This window comes from Abrus precatorius, unplaced genomic scaffold (assembly GCF_003935025.1).
Source record: "Abrus precatorius isolate BTA unplaced genomic scaffold, Abrus_2018 Scaffold6, whole genome shotgun sequence".
In the NCBI taxonomy this organism is placed as follows: Eukaryota; Viridiplantae; Streptophyta; class Magnoliopsida; order Fabales; family Fabaceae; genus Abrus; species Abrus precatorius.
The window spans coordinates 24,721,935-24,734,021 of record NW_020874406.1 but is presented as its reverse complement, the minus strand read 5'-3'; the positions used below and the strand labels follow the sequence as shown (position 1 = coordinate 24,734,021).

The following is a 12,087-nucleotide window of genomic DNA, read 5'->3' as shown; positions in this document are numbered from 1 at the left end:
AGGTCACCTGTTAGGATTGAGGTTCTTTAAAGTTAAACTTTAAAGAAGATCTAAAATGAGAAACTGAAATTTTATCCGCTACTGATTGAAATATAAGTATTACTAACTTTTGAAACTATGTCGGAAATAAATTTTCAATTTACCTCGTTTTTTATTTTAGAGGAATACCTCTTAATCTCTATTTTCCTTCTAAATTGAAGTTTATATCGTTAAAATAATAAAAGCATTATAATAACTGTTATAATTATTTATTTGTGATTTTATGTACACCCTATCTAATCGTTGTATTACTTTTAATGTCAAAATTTAGATATTAATAAATTATTTGTTAAGAGCACAAATAATTATGACGCCGAGAATCTAGGGAATTAAAAATAAAGAAATTGAGAAATATAGACTACATATTTATACGCCTTACATATGTACACCTCATCTTAAAGATATAACATTGGACAAATCTATATATTGATAAGTGAGTTTCATAAATAGGTAATTTTACAGATAAGTATTCAGAGAAAAAAAGGTGAAATATTTTTTTTATATATTATTAAAATTTTATGACCAGAATTTTATTATTTCATAAATACAATATTTTAGATAAATTAAATAAAATATATTATAAAAAAGTATAATAAAAAAATATTTTTATTTATAAAAGAATTATAATTTCTTTTATTTTTATTCTTTTTGCTATTTTTATTTTTATCTCTTACAAATATTTAATGAAAATTTTATAAATTTAGACTATAATGTATCACCTTCTTAATTGTTTAAATTATATTTTACCTTACCTTATTATAAAATATTGATAAAAAAAATTAAAAGACTTTTTAGCGAATATAATTTCGTACAAAAGAAATAATAAACTAACAAATATTTATATAGTATACAAGAACCTTACTAATCATAACAAGGTGAGGTTTATTGTTATTTTTGTTTCTCGTTGCTTTTGCTTTTTGTAACAATAATGCAATGATTTTTTAGCGTTATAAAGCGACACTGGTCCTCATTTGTTGAGGGCCGTGTTAAATTTGGTGCAGTCTTCGATAATTGTCCCACGCCGCACCAGGGCAAGACAATTGCAGGTGCAAATTTTTCTGTCTTCCATATAATTATAAGAAAGAAAAAGATATTTAAACGAAGGTCCCAGATTCCCAGTGCCCAACTAACACTTGTTTAAAGCCAAGTGTCATCAGTGCGTTTATAATATATCAATTATTAAAATAAAAGATTTTTAATAATTTTTATAATAAATATTTTTATTATATTCATGAACACAACTTCTATTTAAAAATATATTTTTAATTTAAAAAATATTCTGACATAAAATTGTTATGGAAGTCAAATCCGTTGTATATGTATTTTTTATTTTTATAATAACAACCCCCCGGCAAATTGTTATCAAACGAAAGTTTATTCACTTAACAATAACAAAGCTAACGAAAGTTTATTGAGTTAATAAAATTGAATTTATATTCAACTAAATTGAACTTTTACTTATATGCATACATATTTTTTAGCCTTAAAAGATACCTTAACTACGATCATATCCAACTCACCAAAACATTTACTAAAAAAGCAATAACAGAAGAAACAAAACAAAGACGAGCACAGAAGTTGGATTCCTAAACTGAAGAGCCAAACACATTGCGATACAACGCCGTGTAATTGTGAATAACTCGGCGTGGCCATTTTGGTTTCGTGGAAGCCTCGCACTCACTCTCTCACTCTCCCCTCTCTTGCGTAACCTAAAATTAAATTAAAATTCAACCTAAATGCACTCCAAATAAATTCCAAACCCAAATGCACCTTGTTCTGAACAAAAAACTATCTTCCCCTTCAAATTTTCTCTCTTTCTCTTTCTTCTCAGAGTTCAAACCCCCATTACCAGCGCCACTGCAACTTCGCTTGTAAACTCCGAAACACCAACCTTTAACTCAGCGGGGGAATGAATCTGTGGACGGACGATAACTCCTCCGTCATGGAGGCATTCATGTCCTCCTCCGATCTCTCCTCCATATGGCCAGCGCCGGCGCCGCCACAATCCACCGCTGTCTTCAACCAGGACACTCTCCAGCAGCGTCTCCAGGCCCTCATGGAGGGCGCCAGAGAGAGCTGGACCTATGCCATCTTCTGGCAATCCTCCTACGACTACGCCGGCTCCTCACTCCTCGGTTGGGGCGACGGTTACTACAAAGGCGACGACGACAAAGCCAAAGCCAAAGCCAAGGCCAAGGCCACCTCCTACGCCGACCAAGACTACCGTAAAAAGGTCCTCCGCGAACTCAATTCCCTCATCTCTGGCTCCTCCGCCGCCTCCTCCGACGACGTCGACGAAGAGGTCACTGACACCGAGTGGTTTTTCCTCGTTTCCATGACCCAGTCCTTCGTCAATGGCGGCGGGTTGCCCGGTCAGGCCTTCTTCAATTCCGCCCCCGTTTGGGTCACCGGCGCCGACCGTCTCTCCGCCTCGCCGTGCGAGAGGGCGCGGCAGGGACAGGTGTTCGGGCTGCAGACTCTGGTATGCATACCTTCAGCCAATGGCGTCGTTGAACTAGGTTCCACGGAGCTGATTTATCAGAATTCGGATCTGATGAACAAGGTGAAGGTTCTCTTCAATTTCAACAGTAATCTTGATGTGGGTTCGTCGTGGCCGTTAACTGCTAGCACCGCCGATCAAGGCGAGAACGACCCTTCCTCGCTCTGGCTCAGCGATCCCGAAGTTAGGGATTCCGTTAACACCGTTGCTGCTACCCCTTCCGTTTCAGTTTCCGTTTCAATTCCTACCAATCAAGGAATTTCAAAGACGATGCAGTTTGAAACCCCAGGTTCAAGTACTTTAACCGAAACCCCAAGTTCTGTTCACACGATTCACCAACCCTCGCAGAACCAGAGCATCTTCTCCAGGGAATTGAACTTCTCCGAGTACGGTTTCGACGGCAAGAATGGGAACAGTAACCAGCATTCTCTGAAACCAGAATCCGGCGAGATTCTGAGCTTCGGTGAGAGCAAAAGGAATTCTTTCGGCGGCGTGAACGGAAATTCTCATTTCTTCTCCGGCCAGTCGCAGTTCGTTGCGGCTGCTGAAGAGAATAACACCAACACCAACAACGGGAAGAAGAGGTCGCCAAATTCGAGGGGCAGCAACGACGACGGGATGCTCTCCTTCACCTCCGGCGTGATTCTTCCGGCCACGAATTTGAAGTCCACCGGCGGCGGAGGCGGTGATTCCGATCATTCGGATCTCGAAGCTTCTGTGGTGAAGGATCCTGATATCAGCACAGTGGTGGAACCGGAAAAGCGTCCCAGGAAGAGGGGGAGGAAGCCGGCGAACGGAAGAGAGGAACCGTTGAACCACGTGGAAGCAGAGAGGCAGAGGAGAGAGAAGCTGAACCAGAGGTTCTACGCGCTTCGCGCGGTGGTTCCGAACGTGTCAAAGATGGACAAAGCTTCCCTTCTTGGGGACGCAATATCTTACATTACGGAGCTGAAATCGAAGCTTCAAAGCCTGGAATCGGATAAAGATGGGTTGCAGAAGCAACTTGACGCAGTGAAGCAAGAACTTGAGAAAACCACTGAGAACTCTTCTTCTCCTAATCCTACTCCTAATAAGTCATCGAATACCGCCTTAATTGACTTGGATATCGACGTGAAGATTATTGGGTGGGACGCGATGATAAGGATCCAATGCAGCAAGAAGAACCACCCTGCAGCGAGGTTGATGGCAGCGTTGATGGAGTTGGATTTGGACGTGCACCACGCGAGTGTGTCGGTGGTGAATGATTTGATGATCCAACAAGCGACAGTGAAGATGGGGAGTAGGTTTTACACGCAGGAACAGCTTCGGTCGGCACTGTCGTCCAAAGTTGGGGATGTTCGATAGGTCTTGAGTTTGGTGCATTGGGTGGGAATGGGAGTAATTAATATGTATTTGTATGTGTCTGTCTCGTTAGCTCTTAAGTTTCATGCAGTTGTGGAGCTCTGGGATATTTTAAGCCTTCCCGGTAGCTGTTTCTGTATAATAACCTCTTTCTTTTTTGGTAGCTTAGTCTTCATGAATTTTGAGGTAGTTTCAGTTGGGAAGCTCCAGGGACTAGATCAACTAGCTAGGGACAGTTTTCGTGGGCGGAGGAGATAGGCATAATCAAGAATAGGGGTATTTTTATGTGTCTAGATTGTGTATATATTATATAGCTTTCATAAATGTGATCATCATAAAATTTCTCGATGTTCTTCTTCAGCTTATAATCAGTTATTAATTGCATTCCGTTTATGCCAATCAAGCCATGGTTGGTTCTGCTTTTCTTTTCTTTTCTTTTTCTCTTTTTTTGGGTTATTTTTGGTTCGAGCATGACGACATGCAAAATGAGTCTTCTTATTGGATTTTCTTGTTAATTTGTTACAAAATCGTAGAAGAAAACGTTTTTGAATTCTTGTTGATAAAGTTCATTATGTGTTTTGGTTGTCTGATCTGTCATGGGAAAAGTTTGATTTTTTTGTGATTGAGTTGAACCCTTGGTGGTTGTCTGTCAACAACAATTTTCTATCTGCTTCGAGTTGTTTCTTTTTAGCCATGTGAAAAATGCATACCAACAGAAAATCCTTCATCCTTCTCCATCTTTAGGTTGACGGTAATTCTTTTTGAGCGTGTCTACATCTTTGCTATGTTTTCAAGTTTTTTACTTGCTCGTCCTCTGGGTAATTTTTTCCCATCTGGTAAGCCACTTTCCTGTTCAGGTATTCTGGTAACTAAGTAATGTTCTGACCCTACCAACTTTGACAATGAAAATGTCTTCCGACATGCATGGTAGGATTAAGGGAAAAAAAGAGGGTGTTGAATACAACTGTAGTCCAAAGTTGTCTCTGTACGAGGCTATGGCATGTATGTGTTTGTGGAATCTGAAGCGCCAACATGCACAGGAATGGCCATCACCCCACCATTAGAAAGAGACCGAAAAGGGTGTGGTTCTTTCTCTTTAACTACATTAAAAACAACGTGGAATTGGAATCTGGTTTTGATGCGTTTACCAACTATTTATGCTATGTTAAATTGTTATACATGGAGCCTATTTTATCGATGTATGGCTTTGCGTACTTTACTAGCAACACGCTTGACTTTTTGGCATTTTAGGAATCACGGAATAGAGCTGATTTGGACTAAAAAAATTATGTTCAAGTTATGTTAACATCTTCTAAATATATTATTGCTCACTGAAAGACAAGAGTTCAATCCAGCCATGTGTGTTGTAATGATGGAATTTTCCACTTAAATAAATAAATAATTTCATTACTAACTTATCTCAACAAACCGAAGATGCATTGCCACGATTAATGAAGGCTTTTACTATGTTAATGCTCTTCACAGTTTTCCCCGTGTGGGCGTCTTTAACTGCCTTCAGCAATAATCCTTCGGATTTGTTACCAAAAGTGATGGGTTCCCCTTTCTCTGTTGAGGGTGAGCTGTAAAATCCACTTTCTCCTTTAAGGTCGTAGCAAAGGCACAGGCTGTTCTATGCTTTCCAGTGAAAGCATAATGCATGGCGACAATTATAGAAGGCGTTCAAGCAAAAAGTACCCATCTGGCTTTGACAAAACTGACGCAGGATGCATGATACAAGTCCATCTAGAGACGGAAGAAACATAACAAAGGAACCGCTATATCCTAACGTCCATGATAAGAATTGTGCACTTGGTAAGAATTGGTGGAATAGCAACTCAGCATATGTTTGTTTTATGTTTATGCCCCCTTATTGTTATTTTTCTAAAAAATCTTATATACACTTTTGGTTCCATCTTGACTTTTACCAAACTTAGAAGTTTTAAGCCCTTTACTTCTAACAACCTAAAGTTAAATTCTTTACTTTTGAAGTGAAGCGAGTAAAATCTACCTATCTATATCATTTCCCCCGCATTACTTTGTTTCATCTATAAAATTCAGTGATGACTTTTATGATGATTTGTGCTAGGCCGCCAAGGGAAAATAATGCTTGGTTTGTAAAAGATTATATAAATGTTTCAGATGTCTAAAATTCAAAGGGTCATGTCCCCGCATAATAATGGTATACATATATAGAGTGAACAGAGATGTGATGAAGGGGCAAATAATTAATGGCAAGTAGATAGCCGTAGCTATCGGTAGATGACTGAAAAGATAAGCGATCCCCATCGTTGTTAAGTAAAATATGTAGAAAAATATAAAATTTTCCCACAATTTGTTTAGTAAATTAATTAATCTTTCAGGATCATAGATGAGTACATGCCATTTCCAAGCAACGGGAAATCCCATACAGATGAAAAAAGATTGCGTGCTCTGGAGAAAATTGGGGAGCGTCATGTTTTATCTCCTTTTTGTTCACTTAATCTGATGCGATTGAGATGTATCATATTTAATCTTACGTGGGGTTTGTTTATGCTTTATGTTCATCCAAGCTTAATAATGAAGGCGTTTTGATAAAGTTAGTTGAACAGCTTTCTAGATGTTTATTATATAATCGAATTGGACCTTTGTATGTTTCACGCGTACAAATATGAGTAATCGGGTACATACAACAAAATACGTGAATACAGTACTTTTTTAAAATTATTATATATTTATTTTAATATAGCTGATATTTGTATTAGTTTGTTATCATTATCGTTCTATTGCTAGCTTTTGCCTCTAAAAAGTATTAAAAAAAATCATGATTGAATATAAATAAAAAAAGAGAAATAAGTCATACTTAGTTTTACATGGTCAATAATTTAATATTAAATAAATTTTTTATCACTGTTAAATTATAATTATATATTATCAAGTTTCATTAAAATTGAATAAATGTAATAATGTAATAAAATTTTTCTTATTTTTATATATTTTTAAAGTATACATTACATTAATTTTGATATATATATATATATATATATGAATAAAATATTAAATAATTTTAAATTAACTATTTTTTATGAAAGATTTATGTGATTGGAATTTTTAATCTAAATAGTTGATTTTATGAATAAATTATTAAATAAAAATTTATTAAATAGTGTAAAGTGAGTGTATACTAGTATAATTTAATTTATCTTTGAATAAAAATATTATCGTAAGTTATCAATATCTTTGTTATTTATACAAAATTTAATATTGATATAATTTTATAATAACTATATCAAGTATCTAAGACTTATAATTTTTAAAAGTTAAATATTTCTTTAAATGTAATAAAAAATTATTAGTAGCTAGTTTTTAAAATTAACTATTTATTTATATAAAAAAACAGCTTATTTAAGATAAGGAAAATTTAGAGTTTATAATTAAGAATTATTAGTTTTCTTATTGATAATTAGTTATTTAATTATAAAATTAATTATTAGACTTGATATTATAACTTTTTAAAACAATTTGAACCTAGAAGAATAATTATTCTATATAATCCAAATATAATAAATTTGTTTCATATAATTAATTATCAAAATAGCTTTTTAAACAAATTCAAACATATAACAAATTATATAACCTATGTAATTTTACATCACATCGAAGTTACTTTTATTGAATGATTGATTCAAAATTGAAGAAGTGGACCACAGAATATAAGCCACCATATGTAGCACAACTACACAAAATCCACGTCAAGTTGGCTTTATTATTAGACCACTAACATCCAATGTACCCAATGATAGGGATTAATATCTTCTTGTCTTCTTCATACAATTGATTTCTATTCCTTTAATAACAAAATTAAGTATTTGGCACATGTTTTTCAATTACATAATGGTTATACACAATAAAAAATAAAATCAACTACCCAAAAAAAGTTAGATAATGATATTTTAGCTATGTATAAATATTATATTTATAACTTTCCAAGTTCACTCTATATATAAACTTTTTTTTTCTTTTTCTTTTTAATCTGCTATTGAAAAACATTCAAAAATATAAATCTTACATGAATTCATACGGGTATGGCTGTCTAAAGTGAGCAATAAATGCACGTTTGAAATGTGCATAATGAATACAAGGAACTCTTTTTTTGTTCTTCTTTTAATACGAATACCGACGCATAATTATAAACATTGAACATTTATACATTCATCGTGATTCTCTTGTCAAAACGAAACAATTTTGTAAAGAAAAATAGCAGAATTAGGTGATAAGCCATGCGTAATTGAAGTCATATTGTCGAGGGTACTTGTCATTATATATTGCTGAAATAAAATACACAGTGTCAATGATTGTGACAATCGATCGCTAGGTTAATAGCATTTAGAAAAAAGAAAAAGAAAAATGAAAACACGATACTGTATTGTTAAAAATAGAGTAAAATACCAACTATTGAATTGTATTTGCAAGTGCAATGATAAATTATTAAAATGCATTTTATAAAAAAATATTTTTTAATGGGAGAGTTCAAATTTTAGCAAATTACAAATATATTTTTAATATTAAAAAAATGTCATACAAGAAGCATTGTTACATTTTCAACTCTAAGGTATACGAGGAAATTCTTTTTTCCCCTTTCAAGTGTAAAAATTTCAACCTTCGTACTCTCTCGAATCTTATTAATTCAAGAGAGAATACCCTTAATTTGCTTGGTGGTTTTTATTAAGATTCATGCATTAACAACGACACATGATGAATCCCAAGATTCTGAGAATTCAAAAAATTCTCTGAAGTTTCAAGTTGTTGTCGAAATTCGTTGATTAAGCAGAAAGCAGGATATTTGCTTACAGAAAAATCTAGGCTGGTGGGGTTAAGAGAACTGTATAGATCTTAAGAATGATTTTGAGCACTTTTGTCATAGAGTTATTTTTTTTTCATTTTTTATTTTAAAATTTAAATTAAATATTTTTTGTAAAATATATATTATTAAAAAAATTTTAAAGAAAATTCAAAATTTATATATACAGAGCAAAAAAACTAATACTTATTTAAAAAAATAAGAAATAAAAATATACTTATACATAATTAAAACAAAATCAATTTTGTGGGTTCAAATTAAACATTTTACTTTGTGAGTACATAAAGTTTTGCTCAGTTATTTATGTATTTATTCTTTAGTGTTTGCTGTTTTAATTAAAATGCTTTAACATAATTATGAAATATATACAATAATTACAATTTTAACTTGTAAATCGTACCAAATAATAATATTTTTATTTGAAATATATATATATATATTGTTTTAAATATCTACAATACAGTTAACTTAGGATTTTTAGCAAAGGATTTCTATTACAAATAAGATTCGAAAATGAGACATTATCTGAAAGGAATTAGTCTTATATTATTTAAATCAAGTCCAATTAAGATACACTATTGCCTGTGTGTGTACTTGCATAAATTTAAATGTAGTAATAAATAAACTTAAGGTCAGAGCAGATCACGAAATATTTTACAATTTCACAGGTTCAAGCCTACACGATTCTTTGACAAAAAAAAGAAAAAAAAGAAAAAATATACGAAACACTTGTAGGAAGAAACGATCTCATTACCTTAAAAAACATTATTCTCTCGTCATCAAGGTTGTGGAAAAACCTCGAAGGAGGAAAAAATAATAGTTGTACTAAATAATCATAAAACGCTTCATCGTCTTTATATGTCATACAAGGTGGAACCAAAATCTTTTTTTTTTTTTTACTTGAACTGGCCCAAATGGTTATGTAGTGTCTAACAACCATGTACATTTAATATGCATATTTTCTTACAAAAATTTGATGGGTTTGGACAATAATCTGTTTTATTAGATTAAAAATCTCACTTTGACAAAAGAGAAAGATTAAAAAACTCAAATGAAGCTAGATATTGCCAAAAAAATTTCAAGCTCGCTGAGTGAAAATACACTAGGCCATTGACAATGAGGGTCAAGCCTTTCTACACTACAGGTTGAATAAATTGCGTAGCTAAATATATCAATTATAATAACCTTTTTTCTCTTTTTTCTGAAAAAAATAAAAGAAAAACGAAAAACTGACTAATAGGAGCCTAGGATAACATGAAAGAAACCCACAAAAAAGCCCTCAAGAAAGGGAAAGGAAAGGAGAAAAAAAATACCGTCCATAATAATTTCTCTGGTAGTATTCTAACAGTCAATTTTCGTTATATTAATTTTGGTATTGAGTATATTGGAGTGAGTAAAAGTATTTAAATTTTATAAAAAATATAAAGTAAATAGGTATAGGTTATTAATATGACAAGGGAGTGGACGAATGAGCAATCCAATTTTAGCAAGTTTGTTTGTAATCTGAATTATGTGAGCAAAGAATAAATAATCAATTTTATTTCGTCAACAAAAAAAGTTTTATAATAATAATATTTTGCTTTAGTAAAGTATAAATTTATAAATATATAGATTTATTTTCATTACCCTTATATTAAAAAGCTGTTACTCCAGATTAGACAAACAATTAGAATTGCTATATTGATCTGTAGTACTTTACATTAAGCCACAAACCTGTGTTAATTTTAAAAGCAGCTAAAATAGAGGGAGTTTTGCCAGCACAAATACAAATCCGATTTTGGGGTAGTATAAGTGAAAACGCAAGCCCATTCTCTACCATGGTTAGGACTTGAGTTGGTACCAAGCTGCCAACAAGCTAATTCTAAAATTTATAACTGCAAAAGATCTTAAATTTGGCGTACACCCCGGAAATTGTATGATAAGAAAACCGAAATAATCCCTCAAAAGCCTAAACTTTGTCAACGCAACTTCCAGTATCAAGTGAAAGATCATAAAAAGATAACGAGTTGCATGACAAGGGTGAATGATGTGGCTCTGCTAATAAATCATCATTGACAAAATGACTTGTCATAGAATCTAGATTGTAGAAGATAGTAAAAACAAATCCAAGTGGAATCAAAGGGTCATTGGTCAATAGTAAATGCAACCAACCATATACCCCAATTAGAAATGCATGGCTAAGCTATGTTCACGGATTAGAAATGCATGCTAAAATATAGCAACAACTTGTTCTCTTCAGTTTTCATGATGAAATCCTCCCTTATACAACCCATAACTTGATTAATCCCTTAGGCCTAATTTTATATAAACTCAATCCCTGCCCACATCATCCACCACCAATCAACAAACACAAGGAAGAGGTGGGTTTGGTTACTTGGGACGGGACACAAGAAACACCATAATGAGTCTCAATTGCCTTACCTGCAGCCAAATGCTTCAAAGGACAGACTCATTCACGGAGTTATTCCCAGAAAAGGAATATATGGAAGTGAGCAAAAGGGTTGATAGAACCTGGTCAGGGACTATATCACCACCACCCCAACAATGTGAGCTACCAAAAAGTGGTGCTGTGGGCAAGATTAAAGCCGATCATCGCCGCGCTCATAGTACAGGAAATGCTCCCTTTCCTGGCAGCTCAGAACCAAAATTGGTGAGGAGCAGTGGAATGAGAAGAAATTGGAGTTTTGAGAATGTGGCTTAAAAAGCAAGACCAAATCCATGACATTATTGTTCTATACCTTCATTCATTGTTTCATATTTGGCCTCTTTCTGCATTGTGTATACTTTCTTTCTGGGGGATGTAAAGATTGGGGACCAGGGATAGAGTGGATGGGTGTTATGAAATATGGTGTTTCATGCGCCTTGTGAAAATCATGAGCGCTTTTTTTGCACCATACCATGTATAATTCATGTCCCTTGTAATTTTTGTTTTTCTTTTCTCCAATTTCATTGTAATTCATGATTCAATTTATTAATTTCATTCAAACTGATTATCAATCTCTCTGCTGTGTACATTGGAATACTATGTCTGAATTTTTTGGTGCTTTAAGGTGAGGGATAATGTTTTGTTAAACAATTAAATGGGTCAACAAAAAGATTTTTTTAAATGTATTTTTTATATGTATGTAAATAAAAAGATTGATAGGCACCACGACACATTAAAAACACAACTGTTCATTAGGTTTCTAGCTCGATCTCGTAAATCGATACCCAAATTTTAAACATTATTTTGTTAACTCTAAAACTTCAAAGTTGAGTTTAAACATATAAAAATAGTAACTTAAAAAAAAAAATTATGCCGCAAGCCTAAGGATTTAGAAGATATTTTACAAGCATTCTTGCCTTTTACATGAGAAAGAACACAAGACAC

General features: G+C 33.4%; 1 protein-coding gene across 1 annotated transcript; it reads left to right on the top strand.

Moving 5' to 3' along the window:
• Positions 1-1,729: 1,729 nt before the first annotated feature.
• Positions 1,730-5,568, top strand: LOC113869102 (transcription factor MYC2-like). The gene has a single exon (XM_027505247.1). The coding sequence runs from the start codon at positions 1,949-1,951 to the stop codon at positions 3,881-3,883; it is 1,935 nt and encodes a 644-aa protein (XP_027361048.1). The 5' UTR covers positions 1,730-1,948; the 3' UTR covers positions 3,884-5,568.
• The last annotated feature ends 6,519 nt before the right edge of the window (positions 5,569-12,087 follow it).